Here is a 21,502-nt window from a genome sequence, read left to right on the forward strand (position 1 = left end):
CAAATCATCTAATCACTATATGTCACTATAATGTGTTTCTGTCTTTGTCTAGGCTGATAAGTTCCAGATGTATGTGAACTACTGTAAGAACAAACCCGACTCCACCCAGCTAATCCTAGAGCATGCTGGGAACTACTTTGATGTGAGTATCACCATATAAGTATGGTAAAATGAAATTGGACAGTCGCTGTCAGCTGCGTTTGCTATCAAATAAATGTTCTTCTCCACGCAGGAAATCCAACAGAGGCACCGACTGGCCAACTCCATCTCCTCCTATCTGATCAAGCCTGTGCAGAGAATCACCAAGTATCAGCTCCTGCTCAAGGTAACCATCACTGTGCCTAATCATACTGCTGCCATGGCCGACTCCATAGTTCCTTTTTGTCATGGTTTCTCTCTCTCTGTGTGTGTGTGTGTGTGTGTGTGTGTGTGTGTGTGTTCAGGAGCTGCTCACCTGCTGTGAAGAAGGTAAAGGAGAAATCAAGGACGGCCTGGAGGTGATGCTCAGTGTTCCTAAGAAAGCCAACGATGCCATGCACCTCTCTATGCTGGAAGGTGATGAAAACTCACTGCTTGTTATTTATGTTACTGTGATCTTTCACTGTCAGTATAGCAAGATTACCTTCTACCAAATAAGTACTATTCATAAATCAGGCGAGATGTTTTATAACGAATTTCATTGCTAATATGCACCACATCTCCCAGGTTTTGATGAAAACATCGAATCCCAGGGTGAGCTCATTCTCCAGGAGTCCTTCCAGGTCTGGGATCCAAAGACTCTGATCCGCAAGGGTCGGGAGCGCCACCTGTTCCTGTTCGAGATGTCGCTTGTCTTCAGCAAGGAGGTCAAGGACTCAAACGGCAGGAGCAAATACATCTACAAGAGCAAACTTTTTGTGAGTGATGATTGTGTTTCTCTTGGTTTCTCTGTTGAGAAAAATGGATTTAAAGAGGAAAGCTTTAGAGTGTTTATAGATGTTTGATTATGACATAATTAGCATTTTTAATGTTTCTAAGTGCTCCATTTCTTCAACTGCAGTACAAAAAAACAAGGGAATCTGATTGGCCCTACTTAAATCAACACTTGAGACAGTCTTGAGACATTCTTAACTGTCTCTTTATCTGGAGCGCGAGTGTTTCAAATAGCAGGGTTTCCCACACATTTTTGCAGTTTGCAGTGTTTTCTTCAGTCATCACATAAGTAAAAAAAAAAGTAAAAACTATACAAACTGTATAAACAAAGTCAACACTCTGTGTACTGAGTAATGACTGAAAAGGCTCAGACAAAAGCTTATATGTGCATGCCCTTCATTCTTAACAATTTAAACAACCCTTTTTTATAACCCTCAAAAGTAATGTAAACCATTCTTTTGAAGCCCCCCCCCCCCCCCCCCCCCCCCCCCCAAAAAAAAAAAACAATTACAAATCCTCTCAGATCATATTTGCTCTCCTGTACTAAAAAAAAAAGAATTGTACACATTGTGGGAGTGACTGTGTTTTTGTTTTTTCCTGGTTTGGGATTTTTCAAAGCAGTTGATTCATTTAAAAACGCAAGGAGAAGGAAACAAGCTGCTTGATCACAGTAACTATATTACTTATATTTGTTGTGAATTCATTTGTGGCGGCCTGCGTTGATTAAAATATTTGCCAACATGTATTGATTTTATATTTTTGGAGCTGGATTGTTCATGTGGAGCCTTATTGGAACATATAGACTGTTGTTCATAGCACCACACTGTCATAGCGTCATAGTGTCCTCTGGGCACAGATGGAGCAGCAGAACATCAGGTGCAGTGAAAGTGAAACTTAACTGTTCAAGCAGCTTAACAAGACATGGCCTAGAAATTATTAAAAAGAAAAAAGAAAATTACTGCTGAAGAAGCAAAAAAAAAAAAACAAACAAGAAAGAAATAAAAGAAAAAGTAAAGTAAGTGAAGTAAAAAAAAAAAACAAAAAAATAAAATGACCTCAAGACTGTTTTTTTTTAAAATCCTGTGTTTTTTATAGAAATTAAACCATGTGTTCACAGATCTACAAAAAAACAAACCCCACACTAAATAGCCATGGTAATTCTAAAACATCTCCTCATATTATCCCTCTCTTCTCAGACGTCAGAGTTGGGGGTGACAGAACATGTTGAAGGAGACCCCTGCAAGTTTGCTCTGTGGGTGGGACGCACCCCGACTTCTGACAACAAGATTGTGCTCAAGGTAAAACACACTTCCTCTCTTCTTTCCTTCTAAAACTTACTTTAGGGTTTGACCGATGGCAGGACTCACTGGAGACTAAAAGTCTTGAGACCAGTGACAGTTGCATTTGTTGAAATTTCAAAAATGTTTTACAGGTTACTGTAATCGAACAAATGATGTCACTGACAGATCAAAATCTGATTGGGAAAAATTGCCTTGAAATCTTTGCATCGGTCCAACTCAGTTGCTCAGTGCTCTCTCTCCTGTCTTTACACTCAACCTCCCCCCAGCTCTCTTCTCACCTTTCCTGTCCTCTCTGACATCTCGTTTGATTGCATGAGCAGCTTCAAGGTGGCCCAGAAGCTTTCTGTAGTCTCACACTCCTCTTCTGTCTCTTTGATTTCTGTCTTCTTTCCCTCTGTCCTCCGTCTGTCTCTCTCTGGGTACATTCTGCTTTGTTCCATCTGTTAGCGAACACAGGCACATCTGTATATCTGGGGCTGTGTTTTCTGTGGATGTTTGTATCTCTGATTCTCTCTGTGGGCTGACATGCTTTCCACCAACGCCGCTGACACTGACTCAACCCCTGAACGCCCACGGCCTCCCATCCTGGCTCTGTGCCACTTTGTCAGAGTGACGAGAAGCTGTCTTTCTCTACCGCAAGAAATAAGCTTTTTAATGATTTAAACACCACTGTGGAAGGAAAATATGGATTCAAGCAGGGCTGTGCGATATGACGAAATATATCGTTTGGGGATAAAAAAGCTCTATCGTTTCACATAATGCAATATTATTTATTGTGATAAAGTCATCTGATAACGCTTTTCGTCCGTCCGTGTGACAAAGAGGGCTTTTACACAATGCACAGCACAAAAACAAACAAACACTGAAAAGCTGAAAAGAGATACTTAATGTGGGGAATATATCAACACTTTTGGCCAGAGATGAGCCCGGTCCTTCAAAATAAAAGCACCATGGGTTCCAGTTTTAATTTATTTAATTAAAACAATGCTTTATTTAGCAGTCGGACTCAAACCAGGGGCTGCTGCAATGAGGATATATATAAAGGCTCTGAATATATGGCGCACGCTCTACCAATTGAGCTACCCGGCACCCCATTATGACAGTATTTTATGAAACTTTATTATAACAGTAGTTTATCTAAATTCATTTATTGCACTAACTACCTTATTTACAAATGTAGTTCATTTCAGAATTTTGTATTTTAATATTTTTCTGTAGTTTGGAGGAGATTTCAAGCTATATATATTGTGTATCGTGATAGAGTCAAAAAATATTGTGATATTATTTTAAAGCCATATCGCCCAGCCCTAGATTCAAGTTTAATGATCCGGGTGAATTTCTCGAGCCCCTATTTTCAGACATCCTCTGTGAGTTTTTCCTGTTGATTATCGTCACAGATGGATAACTTAATGTGTGTCAGCCGTTGGAACAGCATGAAGCCAAAATCTAACACATTCAATTCTAAGCGTTACAACTTTATATTACATGTTTAGAGCCAAAGCAGCCGCTGGGCAGCAGTCATGTGGTATGTCCATTGGAAATGAAGTGTGTCTCATTACTAACCACACATGTACACCCACACATGTACACACACACACACACACACACACACACTCTCTCTCACAAACACACCATCCATTGCAATCTGCTACACATTGAATTGGCCTACGTACGCTGTCGAGGCAAATGATCACTGTTGTGCGTTTCTATCATGTCGAACCGTTTTGTCAGCATAAAAAATGTCATGTCTATCTTCTAAAACCAAACCAGTGAAATTCTCTATTCTATATCTTAAATTCAAAGCTAAGTCAGGGATCCAAACATGGAGCAATGGTGAGTACAAACTATCCCACAACACAGCCCTCAGCCACTTCTCACAAGTCTGAAACACAAACTCTTAGCACCTCTTATCCTCGCACTTCTTCTTAAACACTAACAACAACTAAACAAGAAGAACACACTATAGATAGACAGGACCAGTGTATATAATCCACTGGAGGAACATAGTGCCCCAGCAAGGGGGCTGAAACATTGTATCGTGAAATATTCTGGGGCAGTGATTCCCAACTAGCTGTACTTTTACCTCAGGGGGAACATAACAACACATAATAATGTACTGTAGCTCAGCTAATGCAAATAATAGGATTATGCACATATTGTGTTTCCAGGCAGTCCGTCTTCTGTGTGGAGTTGGCATGTTCTCTGCGTTGGCTAGGCGACATTGCAAACCACTGCACCATTTGTTAGCTAAAGTTGTCTCTTTACAAAAAAAAACAACAATTCATTAGACTTAAATTAGATTGTTGAAAATGTTCAAATATTGGCTAAACGTTTGAAACCGTTTGCTAAAGTAAGTTAAAAAATTACTTAAAGTAATGCATACATGGTTGTCATATGCAGCGTTCATGTGTTGTAGGAAGGTTGGAAAGTCTCTTTTCTGACTCGGTTGTGTTCATGTGCTTTGCTGTAAAGTGGAAACAACATAGAGGCTACAGACTACGTGGATGGCATTTTAATGCTAAGAATGTTTAAACAAGAGGCGTATAGCTGTTTCCAGTTAATTTATATTTTTTAGATATTATTTCATTTTTTGAATATTTTATATAATATATATTTTTTTATCTTTTTGTATTTAATCTAGGTCACTTTACATGGACAGTAGTTAACATGAATACCATAGTACACTTTACATTTGAGTTAAAAAATGATATTTAATATGCAAATTAATATAAACAGTTTCTTACCATTGACCAAACATTGACTTTTGCTTGCAATGTTTATGCATTTGTGACGTCATGTCAGGCAACTCGTATTATAAAATAATGATAATAATAATCGTTATCAATGTTGGTATACTCGCCTGGCATGCTCTATGGTTCAGAGTTTGCTTGCTAAAGTACATTATAGCTGATAGGAGCAAAATCACGAAATGTAAGCCCATCATTTTTTACCATCAATTGTTGAAACTGTTTTCATGCTTTTTTGTTTAACAGTAAATTAAAAAACAAATTAATTATTTATGTAGTACGCGAGCACCATGACATTACGTCTGCAACGCTGTTTGGCTCCGTCCTCCTCTTGGCTCTGTATCCCTATGGGAGCATCTGTGAGGGTTTAGATAGATAGATAGATAGACAGACAGATAGATAGATAGATAGACAGAAAGATAGATAGAAGATAGATAGATAGATAGATAGATAGATAGATAGATAGATAGATAAAACTTTATTGATCCCACATTGATGATATTAATCACTGTTCACTTTTTAAGGATGATGTATCATTTATTATTGAATATATATATCGATCTAGATTGTATACATGATCGATGTATACACCCAAAGTTTAAAATCAGTCCAAACGACCACATTTGGAACATGTCAGGTGGCGCAGAAGAAGCTGAACTTTGTCTGAATCGGTTATTGAGGTACAGCTGACAGAAAGTTGGGAACCACTGTTCTGGGGTCAACAGCAGAGAGGGCTCATAGAAGATCAGACCTATCACACAAATGCTTTGCGTTGATAAGAGATGACAAGAGGTAAATTCAGACTTGTGTGAAACACAGAGTGAAACAAGAATTCCCAAAGGAAGTTCATTTCCTGACAACTTCTGACTTGTTGAACTCGTTCCGCTCTCGACCCACAACAGGCGTCAAGCATCGAGAACAAGCAGGACTGGATCAAACACATCAGGGAGGTGATCCAGGAGCGCACCATTCACCTGAGAGGAGCGCTCAAGGAGCCCATTCATATCCCCAAAGCTACTACAGCCAAGCATCACAAGGGCCGGGGAAGGTAAACACCCGACACCCACAACTTCACGTGTTCGCACAGAGAGAGATGCACATGTCAAAGAGATACTAGGCGGGTTTCCACTACAGATTTGGTTGGTTTGGTTGTACATCATGTGACCAATTGAAGTGAATAAAGTGTTTCCATTGCATTTTTGTGAAATATGGCTTTTTCAAAACACCTGAAATACCACCTCATGCAAGTGTTTGTGATAAACGGAATTGACGTGTTTCCATGAGGTGTATTTTGTGTTTGCAATTTCAGTTTATGCAGTTTGAGGATTAATGGAAACCCGCCTTCTGTCAAATCAGTCACGTGCACTCTGAAGTTGATTGACACTCACACCTTTCACTGATATGTGTCTTTCAGGGATGGAGAGGACCTGGACAGTCAGGGTGAAGGCAGCAGCCAACCTGACACCATCTCTCTGGCATCCCGCACTTCACAGAACACACTGGACAGCGACAAGGTGAGCTCACCACACACACACACACACACACACACACACACACACACACACACACACTATAAGCAGAGATGATGTGTCAGTTAGAAGAAGGTCACTGTGATGATCCCTCCTCCCTCAGCTGTCCGGAGGCTGTGAGCTGACTGTGGTGATCCATGACTTCATGGCCAGCAACAGCAACGAGTTGACAGTGCGGCGCGGTCAGACGGTGGAGGTTCTGGAGCGCTGCCACGACAAGCCAGACTGGTGCCTGGTCAGGACCACAGACCGCTCCCCCGCCCTGGAGGGCCTGGTGCCCTGCTCCATGCTCTGCATCGCCCATTCCAGGTCCTCCATGGAGATGGAGGGAATCTTCAACCACAAAGGTGCAGACTGTGGCATGATTGGTCGCTTGTCTCTATTAAATAGGAAGGTGTTCTGTGTTTAAGAGATCTCACACAATGGGTCTGAAACAAGAACTATTATTTATTTAAATACTTAATGTAAATCTGCTCCATAAAGAACATTTTAAAGTGAACTTCACTCTTCCACAGACACTCTGTCAGTGTGCAGCAATGACTCCATCATGCCAGGGTCGTCTGCTACGCTCCAGCCTGGTCACGGCATCGGCTCCCACACCTCACCAGGGCCTAAACGACCAGGTACGGTCACCCATTGTGCGTGCTTGCTGAAATCCCGTAACAGTTCTCACAGTCATCTCAAAAATAGAAAGTAACATCAGGATGTTTTCCAAAAAGAGTCACTTTTTACACAAGGTTATTTGCCCACAAGTTACTCCCACCAGAGCAATATTAGAGTAATAAAACCACTTATTGAGTGTGGTGTTGTAGAATTGTTTTTAATAACAAATACCACTGTTGTCTGTATTCAGTATGAAAAATATTAATGTCAAAAGTTCAGGGATGCACCGATTGTGAAATTCTGGGCTGATACTGATACAGATGTTTAAATTTACAAGTTTGCTGATAGTTGATACCAGTGTCTTGTTGTTGTTGTTGTTTATTCATTTTTTGTCATTTATTCCCCCGTTTTGTGCCAGGGAAGAAAAGAAATCTTTATTGGTTAAAGAATACTGAACTGTTTTAAAGTTACTCAGCCTTTTATAAAACTACCTTTGAATGAGCACAAATTCAGTTTTACAAATTTAAGTTTTAGAGTAACCTTCTTTCACATAAAAGAAAAAAATTCACTTCAAAAGTATTTTTATACCTCCATACCAGCAATAGCTGAGGCCAGAGGCATTATGTTTTGGGGTTGTCCTTACGTACGTGCATACGTCTGTCTGCCACTGTTGTGAATGCATTATCTTGTGAATGTCTTGAGGGAATTCCTTCAAATTTAGCACAAACAAATACTTGTACTCATGGATGAACTGATCAGATTTTGGTGGACATAGATCAAAGGTCAAGGTCAGTGTGACTTTGCATCTGTCTCTGAAGATAGTTTTGAGGGAGTTTCCGCAAATTAAGCACAGTTAACCAGTTGGACTCAAGAATGAACTGATTAGAATCAGGAAGGTCAAAGGTCAAGGTTACTGTGACCTTATAAAACATGTTTTTTGGCCATAATTCAAGAATTCATACGCTCAAATGTCTAATAGGATATAATGATCAAGTTCTGACATGTTATATCCAAGAAGTCAAAGGTCAACTGTGACATCATGATATTCTGCAAGAACTGTCAAGGACAGAAGGGAAGATATTTGGTCAGACACTGAATTGGCAACATGAATTTGGGGTGTCCCAATTTGAAACTGCTGATTTCATAGATCTTCTGTGCTGTCGGAGGAAGACGTGTGAAACATCCATATTTTGTTTTCACAGACATGGATGTTAACTGTGAGTGCGGCTTGACTTTTGCACGGAGGCATACGACCGTGTGGCTGTATTTCTAGATATTATATATAATATATCATATTTATCTCTTTTGTATCTGCTTTATATAGCTGTGAAAAAAATATAATTTAATTCCTCCTTCAAACAGCTTTATTTATTCAGGTTTCTCACCAAAAACTACATTTTAACAGATTACATTGAACACATTATGAAAACTTGAACAATTTGTTCTCCTAGTGCTTATTTTTGCCAAAAAGAGCTTGAACGCATCATAATGTTATGACAGCTGTCATGTCAGCTTTTAGTTTTGGCCACTGGCTATGACCATATAATGTTAAGTAGCCCTCGTCCCACCAATGACAACACACATTTCTTGTGTTCTTTCCTGTTCATCTTGAGCCCTGCTTTTTAGCCTGCTAACACTGATGTGACACAGCAGAAAAACATATCAGTGAATGTCACTGAATGTCTGTCAATATGGATGTGCAGCCCTACAACTGTTGAATGTTATGTAGATGAATTCTTAAAATTTAAAGGTTTTCTCTATCTGTAATGCTATTGTATGTCTTTTAATCATCCTCAATACAGTAAACTGAGTTTGGTGTTTGTGTTTTGTTTCCAAGGTAACACACTGCGGAAGTGGCTCACTAGCCCAGTGCGTCGGCTCAGCAGCGGCAAGGCAGACGGCCACGTGAAGAAGCTGGCCCACAAGCACAAGAAGAGCCGCGACGTGCGGAAGAGCGGGGAGATGACTATGGGGTCCCAGAAAGACTCGGATGACAGCGCCGCTACACCTCAGGATGAGACTGTGGAGGAGGTGGGTGGACACACGGTACTTCACCTCTCTCCTTCTAGCAGCTCTGTAGAGACTTGTGATGTAAGCTCTACTTTGTCATCCGTGTGTGTTGCAGAGGGTTCGTAACGAAGGCTTGTCGAGCGGCACGTTGTCCAAGTCCAGTTCCTCGGGCATGCAGAGCTGCGGGGAGGAGGAGGGCGAGGAGGGTGCTGACTCAGTACCTTTGCCTCCACCTATGGCCATCCAGCAGCACAGCCTGCTGCAGCCGGACTCACAGGACGACAAGGTGAGGACAGGGAGGACGTGACGGTGGGGACAGAAGAGAACAGGGACAGACAGGAAGAGAGAAGCTGAACAGGAGAAGCAGAGGAGTCAGAGGGGACAGTGGGAGCAGGAGAAAGTAGGATTTTGGATCAGGACACAAACCATGTTCACTTTTAACATTTTCTGGTGCTGCAAAGTTGGTTCAGAGAGTTCTTCAAATTTTAGGTCAGACGGGGCATTAGAAGTTATTTCTTTCCTTTGGGAATGAGGCCTGGGATCTTTAGTGAGATGAGCTTAGATGCTATCAATGATTTTTGTTCATCTGAATATGGCAACATAGCTACCCTGTTATATTTTGGTGGTCTTGAAAGCCATGTTATAGTGAAGTTATAGAGTTTTCTGAACTTATTTACCAATTTTTAAATCAATTATGATGGTGCATGCTTTGTACCAGAACATCAACAGGAGCAATAGCTTTAACAGCTTTTATATCTAATGAGTATGAAATCTTATCAAATCAGTGACTACAACTAAATCACAATATTGATGTAGCTTTACTGCAAAGGTCAACTTCCATTTTTAGTTTTATTTTTGGGACCTACAAACAGTACGGAAGCTCTAAGAGGCACGTACGATTTCTTTGTGTTTTTTCATCTGCGGAACAGATGACGGAAAAAATTGCTAGGATAATTTTTCCTAATTACTCTTTTTCAAAACAGACCAAGAAAAAAAAATAAGTGACTTAAGTGGAAGTGAGTTTTAATTTCTCCTCGTACTCTAAACACAAGGAACATGTATTGTGTGTTGCAAAGTTATGTTGCATTACCATCATGTCTTACGTTTGGCTAGAAAGTTATTTAATCAGTGCTAATCCGCTGTTATTGTTAGCTATAATGACATTTTGTCCCACATTAACTTTTTTTTTTCTTTCAAAATCTTTACTGGTAAATCATCCCGCTTATAAGGGATGAAGTGACCCCGTTACCATGACTATCATTTTAGTAAACTAATGTTATCTTAACTGTGGACTTAACCTCGTAGCTGTTGATGAGCCATATCGGTTTGTTTTCTAATGTCAACATCTAATGTCAGTAAAACTAGCACATTATTATGGATCCCTTGACTTTTCTGGTAAGTCCCGCACTACGTATGATCAAATCAATGATCAGCGTTAACCAGGAAAAGCTGTGGGCTCCATACTAACTCATAGCAAACACTAACAACAGATTAACGTTAGCCAGTAAGAAAGAACGACATGACAGTCATGTTAAATAACTCGTTAACACACTACATATGTACCTTGTGTTACAGTCGCTCTGATGCCAGCATAGAGAATTAAGCAGAAGTAAGTACAAGCTCAAGTATATAACATATAAATATAAAAAAATAATACAGTAACAGTAAATAATTTGAGCTAATATGTAAATATTTAAAAGTATGGGAAATATGCTGAGTATGAAAGTGTGTAAAAATCTAGATGTAAAATAATACACTAATAGACAATTAGCACTAATATGTAAATATTTTGATTATAATATGGATAATGTGCTGAGTGTGTAAATGGATAAAAAATATAAAACTGTGCCTTTTGGTACAACAACTCAACAACTCACCTGGAAGAAAACCCCGAAGGCTTTTAGTTTCATGTAGAACATGAGGTATTGGTGCACTTCAGCCTCTTGTGGCCAAAATGAAAATTACAACAATAAACATTTTTTTAACCCTTTTTTTTTGCTTTAAAGAGGAAAAAGTAACTTTCAAAATGTATCATGGCCAAAAAAAAATAAAAAATCACCCGCAAAACCTTTTATTTCACCTGCTTCACAGATGGAAAATAATAATGATGATAAAAATAATAATAATAATAAGGAACTAAAAAGGAAATTATACTTGAGAAAACTTTTTTTCTCTCATTCTTAAGTCATACACACAGGAGTGAAAATGATTTAGATTCAGTTTAGGAAATGGATCACCAGACTTTTTTTTTTTCCTCTCTTGGCTCTCAGGGCTTCCATAGCCAGGCTAACAAAGCCTTAGCTAATTGAAACACCACCTATGAGAATCTTAAAGCCAAATGAAACACTTCTTATACAGATTATTTTTCCTCTCATTGTTGTTATGATTTTTAATTCCTGCAGGTTACATTTTCGCTCATCTCAGGCTCCCACTTTTTCCAAAAAAAAGAGCAGTTTCTGGCACAGTTTTAAGTAACTCCTTAGTTTCTGTTATGCTTAACATTGTGTTGCATCATATTCTCCCGTCTCTTGTGAAGTAGGAAGCAATGAACGTTTCAGGCAAGTCCAAGTCTCTTCTTGGACTTAAGTGGAGGCTCCTCTGACACTAATTTCTGTTTCTCTTTTGTTTTGTTTCCTGGTTGTATCGTTTGCTGTTTGCCACGCTGTAGCATTACCTTGATTTATGTCCTGTCTTTGCTTTGTCTCAGTTTCCATACCTCTCCATCTGAGATGCCCCGCTTGTCCCCCTCTGTCTCTTCCCTCAGTCAATTCTTTAATTCTCTCTTATTTCCCCCCGCTCTTCAGCTTTAAATGCTACTTGCTAAAGCCTTCTTCTGTGGTTTCTGCAGCAGTTTTAGATTGAAAGGAAATTAACTTAGCTGGGTTTTTTTTTAGTCTTTCTTCTTTTAAGAATACACCTTTCTCCTTCCTTTAAAAGTCACTCTTCCTTACTTTTGTATTTTTTCTCAAAATGTAACATTCCTGAATTTCTTTAGCGCAGAATCTTTTTCCTCCTTTTTTTTTTTTTTTAATTTTTTTTTAAGTTTCACTCATTTTGATTTTCTGCCCTGTTTCTACAACACATCACTGTAGAGTCGGCCGGCAGGTGAACAAGGGCTTTTACAGGAAAATGGAGATAAAGAGAAGATGCGTGTAGCTCTTAAATAAATGCCAATGTGCAAGGTTTAGTCTGTTAGTGCACATTAGAAGGCCATCGTGCCTAATTTGCATAAACTTTTATAAATTTTAAAGACATTTTAAATTTTGTAAGCCTGTTCCGGTACTGCAGGACTGCAGCTTCTCTCTGCGTGTTTATCACTCACGGTTAGGGAAAAGGTCGTGGCTTTAGAGGAAGATGTGAAGATAGACCCAAAGAGGAAAGAGGGATTTCTTGTCAGCTCAACAATCTAAATATCAGCCCACACTGAGGTGAAAATTGAAAAGCCCCCCCTGTTCCCACCCTCCTCCAACCCCTCACTCCCCCCTCCCTCACCTGCCCTGCCCGCTCGTCCTCATCTCCCTTTTACCCTCTGTGCGTTAACCTCATTACCCATGCGAGTAATTGGCATCTCTAAACGCTGGCGAGGCCAGAAGGGCACACAGCCTCACCCAGAAATCCTAATTGGGGAAAGTCTTGAAGCACAGCACAGCAAGGGTGAGAGTCTCCTGAACTATATATACATACATGCATCTACCTCTGTCATCCTCGCTCTGTTAGCATCCTTTCTTTATTTCAAAGGCTGGTCATCATCACCCGAGACAGCGACCGAGATATCCTCCATTCAGACATCACTTTCTTTCCCCCCGACCTCCTCCTCATCTCCATTTTCTGACATTTCACTTCTTCTTTTTTCTCTCCATATCTTGATTTTGTTCACCCCCAGTTTCAGCCTCATGTTTTTACCTTTTCTGATTTCATATATTTTTTCTTTTCACTTTGTCCGAACCTTCAGATGTAAACGCCCTAGCAGTGGGGTTTCACTTGGGGAAACATCATTTTGGATCTTCTGTCTTCTGACAACAGAACATTTAACAGACATTGTCACCGAGTAATTGCTTACTCAAATAACCAAAATAAAACATTCACTTAGAATTAACCCCTTGAAACCTGAATCGACAGCAGTTTTCTTGTGCTGGTCTCAGACGCCTTTCACAAGTATTTCAACCTTTGAACCCTGAGCATATTGGTTTTATCTCTTTCAAAAACATGGTAAAAAAAAAGGTAATGAGCATCTCAGCAAGAAATGTCCTCAAACTGCTAGAAATTACATTGAGAAAATTGGTTACATTTAATCTTGTAAAAATGTCCAGAAAACTATGTTAATAAATATCATAGTTATGTATTTAGAATTGTGTTACAGAATTATTATTTTTAAGTACATTCTCCAAGTTATTTCCTTGTTTGTTGTTTAACAAACATGGTTAAAAAAAGAAAGAGCACCTTGGCAAGAAATGTCCTGCAAACTGCAAACAATTAGTAAAAGGTGACAAGGAAGCAATCTGAAAATTAGCATGGGGAGATTGTTGGATATAATCAAAAAACTGGGAAAATGTTCAGAAACTTTATTTATAATTCCCTTCATTTTATATTTAAAATTATGTAAGAGAATGTCTATAACAATTTTAGCATTTGCTTGAGGTCATTTTCTTGTTGTTTTTTTTTTGTCTTTTGTTTTTTTTAAACTAATTTCTGGCTCATTTTTGGGTAATTTCTTCTAAAGTTGCTCTTTGCATTCTTCCCCCTTTTTTAAATGAAATCAAGCCAATTTGCTCAGGTTTCAAAGGGTTAAACTAATAAGCAAACTCAAGCTAAAAAGAAAGCTGATGTTAAAATTGAACCAGATTTAAGCATGACCTTTGACCATAGGATATTATCAAGCTGTCTGTTTTGCTGTTTATTAAGACTGTTCTAACTCTTCTAAGTACATGAAGGTTCACATTCACAACGAACCTTTAAGTTCGCACACAAAAGAGAAAAGCAGTGTTTATAGTTTGCTTTAGAGATTTAGAATTTGTTAATAAATCTCTTAACATGCTGAGCTTGCATCAATCCTAAATGATAGTCTGGTTTAAACACACTATTTTGTCTTTATTGAAACAAGCCAAAGAAAAGAGTTAATGTTAGCAGGAAAAGTTGGTAGACTATGTTTTATCAGGTTCTAATGCTGTTTTTGTCCCCTCCCTTCTGTCGTCTATCTGTATTTACCCAGACCTCGTCTCGTCTGTCGGTCCGTCCATCCAGTTCAGAGACGCCCAGTGCTGCTGAGTTGGTGAGCGCCATCGAGGAGCTGGTCAAAAGCAAGATGGTAGGATCATAAAGGAAGAACTACATAATAAGCTTGCCAGTTACCTTCGGACATAAAGTTATTTTGCCATGGGTATTTTTGTTGATAAGAGCTTGATTTAGTTGGTCAGAATTAGTCTTTGTCTTAACTTGAGGCCTTTTCACATCTTAAAGGCCGAACCAAGGCCTGCATTTTTATGACTTTGTTTCCATCTGCCTGTCTGTCCTGTTTTCTTGAATTTCTTCAAATTTGGCACAAACGTCCACTTGAACTCAGTGATGAACAGATTACATTTTGATGGTAAAATATATATAAGACATTTCATACAATGCAAGCTCAATGTGCTTCACACATAACAAATATGTACAATATAGAATTAAATAGGGTGTGAATGCCTATTTAAATACATATACAGAGAAGGAGAGAAAAGAAAAAGTAATTGTAATATTGATAAAAGAAATAAAAATTGGTCAATATCTATTCACCCACCATAATAGTGTATACACCCCATACATGCAGAGAGAGATGTAAGAAAAGGTCAAGATCAGTGTGACCTTGCAGCCATCTCATTCTTGTGAACATGAGATCTCCGGAACACCTCAAGGAAATTTCTTAAAATTTGGCACAACTGTTCACTTGGACTCAATAATGAACTGATTCGATATTTGGTGGTCAAAGGTCACTGTGACCTTTGCATCTGTCTTATTCTCATGAATGCAACATCTCAAACATCCACTTGCTCTCACTGAAGACAAAATTACATTTTGGTCACAGGGCTCTGACCTTGCAGTTGTCTCATTTTCATGAACATGATATCTCAAGAACACCTCAAGGAAATTTCTTCATATTTGACACAAACGTTCTTTTACACTCAGAAGTGAACTGATTTGATTTTGGTGGTCAACGGTCAAGGTCAGTTTTACCTTGCTTCCTGTCTCATTTTAGTGAAAGTGATATCTCAAGAACACCTTTGTCACAAACGTCCACTTGGACTCGAGAATGTTCAAATTAGAATTTGGTGATTGAAGGTCAAAGGTCACTGTGAACTCACAAAACATATTTTTGTACATAACTTAAGAATTGATACACTGATTATGACTGCATCTGTTGCCAACAACAAATGTTTTTACCAGGGTAAAACAATGAAGTGATGACATTTTATATCCAAAGGGTCAAAGGTCAACTCCACTGTGACATCATAATGTTTTGCAAAAACACTTTTCTGGCTATTACTCAATGTCATATCTCAGGAACAGAAGTAGAGACTTGGTCAGATACTGAATTGATGACACTTATTTTGACTGCTCACCTTCAAACTGTCCTGATTGTATAGATGTGTGTGTTGAATGGTTCGGATAAAAATGAAAAGTCCAGAAGCTGAAACCAAATTGAGGTAGATGTGGATGGGCCCTTAGTGAGGTATGTATTGCTCTTAAGCCTTAAACATTTTAAACAGCGTGCTGCTGTGGTCAGAGAACCGTCCACAGCCCCACAGAGACCAGATGGACACATTTAAGAACTCTGAGTTGAAATGAGGGAGACCTGGCAGCATGTATGTGATGTCATCAGCTGACTACCTGAAGATGCTGAATATAACATGAACATGCGTCAGTTTAGTTTACCTGGTGTTTTTCTGTGGTGCAGGCATTGGAGGACAGACCCAGCTCACTGTCAGTAGAACAGGGAGACAGCAGCTCTCCTTCCTTCAACCCCTCCGACAACTCCCTCCTCTCCTCCTCCTCTCCAATCGAAGAGATGGACGAACGCAAGACCAGCATCCTCAAGAAAAGACAGTATGGCCGCTTTCTTCATCTTTGTCACATCGCACACTGAGATGGTTTGCTTTTTTTCTTGAAATGCGTCTGGTTTATTCTGTTCAGTTACATCCTGCTGGAGTTGGTGGATACGGAGAGAGATTACGTCAGAGACCTGGGCCTTGTGGTGGAGGTGAGTTGATGCTTCATCAGTTGTACCTCACTTCCTGTCCGAAATTATGCACACTCATGAAAACCTGGAGTCATGCGATTTCACAATCAATTTTCCACGCCTAAAAAAGGGAATTTGTCAAAATCATTGAGTTTTGGAAAAGTCATGAAATTTTGTGGTATATAATAAAACTGTTACAATAATCTTTAATGGATAGCTTTCATGTAATGTAACATACCAGCAAATTCATCTTCTGTAGCTGGCAACATTCTTTAAACCCTTAGGGACAGTTTGGCACATTTTACATGCTTTTTATTCTTCATTTAGTGATCATTTTTCTGTGTTCATGCATAAGGCATACATTTTTTCAAGATTGTGTATTTTGATTAATTTTGGAATTTCCAGCTCAGCTCCTACAATAAGTCTAAAATACACTGTGGAAACAAAGTTGTTACATTCAGACTGTTAAGTGCAAAAAATGATCCACTGAAACTCATTCAAACTGACATTTTTGATCCAGCAGCCATCAAAGCATAAAAACATGAATTGTATTATTTCTGGGTGTCATTCTGGGCTTTTGCTTTGGAATTTGTCATTTTTACTATTTTCTAACTAATGACATATTTTTTTACCATATTTGGCATATGGAGAAATTACATGCTATTTATAGATGCACTGTCACAATCAATGTCACTGCTAATCATTACCATATCCCAGGCTGTGATCATCCAAAAAAAATCTCCTTAGCATGTAGTATGTTTAAAATAATTCATTTTTTGCCTTCTTTTCATCTAAAAACATTGTGGCATAATGACAAAAATCTGACATTTAAAGGTTTAAAATTCTGAAAATTTAATGAATATTTGATATTTATGATAAGGACTGTTGTGGTTAAAAAAGAAAGTCAATGAAAGTAGAAAATCATATTTATGTAATGAATAATATTTTTGATATCCTTATTTTGAAAATTTTTGCGTGCAGAGCGGTATGAGTGTGAGTATTTGGCAGTGCACAAAAAATAGTAATGTATAAAAATCAAAGCGCATTTCATGTGCAGAGCGACAAGTGTGTAATATGAAAGCAGACCCCATGGGTTAATCTCTGTCAATGTGTGCCAACGTTTTGTTTTCTGTTACCTACGTTTTGTCATTTTCTCTCTGGGTTTGTCTCTCCTTTATTGTATGCCAGCCTGCTGAAATTATTTTTAACTGAGTTTGACTTTGAAATCGTTGAAAAAAGCTAGGCAAGTTGGCCTAGAAAAAATAAAAAACTGTCTCATGATTCCTTGAAAAGCATCTTAAAAGTTTGGTTTTGTCAATGTTTTGTCCATGTCGGAACCCTGAGGTTTGTTGGTTTTTCTGTTCTAGCAGAGTGGTTTCCCAAAAGTGGCACAGCTTATTATTTTGACCAGAATTTTCAAATGTCACTGAAAGTATTAGAATGAATGTGCTGAACTTTACAGACTCTGTGTTGTAAATTTGTGTCACTGTGTTTGTGTGCCTCCATCATTAGGGCTACATGAGCCGGATGAAGGAGGAGGGCGTCCCAGATGACATGAAGGGAAAGGACAAAATTGTGTTTGGCAACATTCACCAGATCTATGACTGGCACAAAGAGTATGTGACGCACACATCTGCAGAATACAGAGCTTTTCCTGCTCACACTCAGCAGCACAGTAGCTTACTGCCCTCTCTGTCTCTGCCTGCTTTAGTTTCTTCCTTGGGGAATTGGAGAAGTGTTTGGAGGACCCTGACAAACTGGGACCACTCTTTCTCAAACAGGTTCGTCCACTGTGCATCTCCAGCTTCATTTGTCCATGCTTGAGTACTTTGATCATGTTGTAACTGTGCGTGCTGCCTGCATGCAGGAACGCAGACTGAACATGTATGTAGTGTACTGCCAGAACAAGCCCAAGTCGGAGCACATCGTCTCAGAGTACATCGACACCTACTTTGAGGTATGAGCCCATTATTTAACCTGCTTAGACACATGTGCATGGAGCTGTCAGGCTCTCAGGTAACCTGAACTTTGACTGTGCAGGACATGAAGCAGCGGCTGGGACACAGGCTGCAGATCACAGACCTGCTCATCAAGCCAGTCCAGAGGATCATGAAGTACCAGCTGCTGCTCAAGGTGAGTCTGTTACTTTACAACAGAGGGCGCCAAAGCTTCAGCTGCAGCTCATACTCCTTTAGCTTCACATCCTAAAGGGATAGTTCACCCAAAATTGAAAAGCCAGTCACCCTCATGCTGATTGAAAGTCAGATGAAGTTTTGTAGTCTACGAAACGCTACCAGAGGTTCACGGAGCTGGTGAAGGGATTGAGGGCCAGAGTCTGCGCAGTAGTGATGGAGGAGTTACTGCCAAAACACATGTCTGGTGGAAAACTCCCTTTTTTGTATAACTGAATAACTCATTTAAACCAAGCTTATCATAAAAAGATCACTTGAACAAACATCAGGGTGATGAGAACTACCTTCAGTGTCAGAAACAATCTTTGGGAAAAATGTATTTGGTGTGTACTTTGAGTTTTTAGTTTATTGGCCTATGTCCCATTCACTAACATGGAGGGGTGGGCTTTATGATCTATACTGTAGTCAAACACCAGGGGGTGATCCTGACTGAAAAGCTTCACTTATGTTGAACAAGTCATGTTGAAAAAATAAAATAAAAGCACAAAATGTCTCCATACTGCTCGTAATCCAAGTGTCCTGAAGCCCTGACGAGCCAAGTTGTTTTGAAAAACATTGCTGGTGTCATGTTTTTAGCCTTGTAGTCTGAAGCTCCTAGTGTGGGAGCCACTTTCACATTTGTGTGACATAAGGACTTGTTGCTCACTGCTAAATCCACATTGCTTTCTCTGTGTCTGTGTGTTTTTGTTCTTTGTTTTTTGGGGGACGGTTTGACTGTAAAACATCACCTGACTTTCCATCGGCATGAGGATAAGTAGATAATGACTCCACTCTGAGCAAAGGAAAAACAACTTAAAAATGGGCAAGGCAATAACATTTTTAACCTTCAGGCAGAGTGTAAACCTTTGCCGCTTCACGTCTTGTGAGAAAATATGCTGCAGCTAAATGTGTCCCCTCAACACAGTATATAAACATAGTTCCTGCTTGTTATAATAAACATTGTTCCAGTGTGACGAAGCACAAAAACAAATCAATTTTTATGAAAATAATTTGCATGAATAATATGTGTAAATAAACATCAAATAATGACATAAATTATAATTATGGCAGTTAAAGTGTTATTGTCACATATTGCATTAGATAATTTCTGCAGACTAGGGTCCATTAACATCCCTTGAATGACATAAATTGAGTGTAAAGATGACACTCTTGTGGAAAAATGCCATTCTTACAGAAATCTCAAAATGTGTTTGATGCCTAATCTCAGCAGAGGTTTTTTTGTTGTGTTCCTCAGGGTCTTGATGTCTTCATGTGGTACTTTGGAGGGATTTTTGACCATTTTTATCAATTCTCCAGGCGTCAGAAGTGCTTAAACAAATTTTTTTTTATAACAAATGGTATCAGCCCGAGAAATACTGAGAATGCGAATGCCATCATATATTTACATCATAATGTTTTAAACCCTTATACACTCTAAACTGTTAAGTTTGAACAGGTGCTTAAACAAAACACAATGTTTATTACAGATTGATGACTAGAAAACTTTGACACACTGTGCTGAGCTGCATCTTAAATTAATCTTCAGGTTCTAAGCTTTGTGATGATGCATGTTGACCTTCTGTCAGCTCCTAAAGATCCCCTAACAAGGCAAAAGTGAGTCTGTGGTTGATCTCCAAGGGTTAAAAGTATATATTTTTGAGTTTTTATTTTTTTTTTCTGTTTTAGGATTTCCTGAAGCACTCTAAAAAGTCTGGGCTGGAGTCGATGGAATTAGAGGTAAGATGATGAGATAGCACTTCTTTTTTTCACTCAAATATTAACACAAATATTTGTGAAACTGACATGTAAGTTATGACAGAAAAACAACCCAAAGACAAAAGCTAAAAAAAAAAACACAAACTGATAGGTACAAATACATTTTTACATTCTTGAAACTGATTGATTATTGTTTCAGTCCAGTTTCGTCGTTTTGAGTCCCCATGATTGTTAGCCATTGGTCCTTCGTTTACTCCAGTTCCTAGTGAGAGCTTTCTTGCTATTATCACTGGCAGCAATATTTTCTTTAGAGGATTCACATAGATAAAGCACCAAACAACTGTATCTCATATCCTAGTTTTTGCTTTAGCTCCTTACATATCATTTCCCAAAATACAATTATTTTCTCATACCAAAAAACATTAGAAAGGTCTATATCAAAAGATCCGCAGTCTGACAGAGATAGCACTTGTTGATCAGTTCATATTAAGCCAAACATGTTTTGTCCCATGAACCCTTTGGTCCTGTGTGCCTCTTACAGAAAGCAGTGGAGGTCATGTGCATCGTGCCAAAAAGGTGTAACGATATGATGAATGTTGGCCGGCTCCAGGGATTTGATGTAAGAATGAGAGCGACGCCACACTCGCCAACAACACGTTCTTCACAGCACGTTGCCTCATCAACAAAAACTTTATCTCAGGTCATTGCAGTGTGCCATGCTGATCTTCCTGTTTCCATCTCCTCATGTCCGTCTCCAGGGAAAGATCGTGGCTCAGGGCCGCCTGTTGCTGCAGGACACGTTTATGGTTTCTGACCCGGAGGGCAGCGTGCTCGGCCGGATGAAGGAGAGGAGAGTCTTCCTTTTTGAGCAGGTGGTCATCTTTAGCGAGCCCCTCGACAAGAAGAAAGGTTTCTCCCTGCCAGGCTTCCTTTACAAGAACAGCATCAAGGTGAGAGCCTCTTTTTCTCAATCACATCTTTATTGACATTTAAAAAAACATCAAAGAAGTCATTAATACAGACTACTCCAGAGCCAGGGCTGATCTTTGGATGAAAACATAGAGCACAAGTAAACAGTTTTCACAGCTTACGTATTGTTTGAGTCCTAAATGGTTTTTTATGTACTGTTGAGTTTCAATCTTTTAAACACTAGAAATAAAGATAAAGAATGGCTAAATGTGGATTTATGAATGTGATACTTTGTCAGAATGATCACCAGATTAATTATATCCAATTCTTAATGTTTCGTCTTATTGTAGAAACCAAACATTACATTTTCCCAGTGAACAGAAAATTCAGTCAG

At 39.0% G+C, this 21,502-nt stretch overlaps 1 protein-coding gene across 1 annotated transcript in view; it reads left to right on the top strand.

Annotated features, from left to right (window-relative positions):
• Window positions 1-21,502, top strand: part of LOC121958199 (triple functional domain protein) — a 120,661-nt gene that overhangs the window by 90,459 nt on the left and 8,700 nt on the right. Inside the window, exons 30-51 of the mRNA XM_042507071.1 lie at window positions 53-142; window positions 233-325; window positions 444-555; window positions 706-896; window positions 2,109-2,210; window positions 4,017-4,046; window positions 5,863-6,008; window positions 6,375-6,474; window positions 6,593-6,836; window positions 7,005-7,112; window positions 8,930-9,123; window positions 9,218-9,388; window positions 14,312-14,407; window positions 16,031-16,179; window positions 16,267-16,333; window positions 17,825-17,928; window positions 18,024-18,093; window positions 18,180-18,269; window positions 18,353-18,445; window positions 20,170-20,220; window positions 20,741-20,818; window positions 20,958-21,149. Of these exons, the coding sequence (XP_042363005.1) occupies window positions 53-142; window positions 233-325; window positions 444-555; window positions 706-896; window positions 2,109-2,210; window positions 4,017-4,046; window positions 5,863-6,008; window positions 6,375-6,474; window positions 6,593-6,836; window positions 7,005-7,112; window positions 8,930-9,123; window positions 9,218-9,388; window positions 14,312-14,407; window positions 16,031-16,179; window positions 16,267-16,333; window positions 17,825-17,928; window positions 18,024-18,093; window positions 18,180-18,269; window positions 18,353-18,445; window positions 20,170-20,220; window positions 20,741-20,818; window positions 20,958-21,149 (2,571 nt within the window). The remainder of the gene's footprint in view (window positions 1-52; window positions 143-232; window positions 326-443; window positions 556-705; window positions 897-2,108; window positions 2,211-4,016; window positions 4,047-5,862; window positions 6,009-6,374; window positions 6,475-6,592; window positions 6,837-7,004; window positions 7,113-8,929; window positions 9,124-9,217; window positions 9,389-14,311; window positions 14,408-16,030; window positions 16,180-16,266; window positions 16,334-17,824; window positions 17,929-18,023; window positions 18,094-18,179; window positions 18,270-18,352; window positions 18,446-20,169; window positions 20,221-20,740; window positions 20,819-20,957; window positions 21,150-21,502) is intronic.

Source organism: Plectropomus leopardus, chromosome 18, assembly GCF_008729295.1.
Source record: "Plectropomus leopardus isolate mb chromosome 18, YSFRI_Pleo_2.0, whole genome shotgun sequence".
Taxonomy (NCBI): domain Eukaryota; kingdom Metazoa; phylum Chordata; class Actinopteri; order Perciformes; family Serranidae; genus Plectropomus; species Plectropomus leopardus.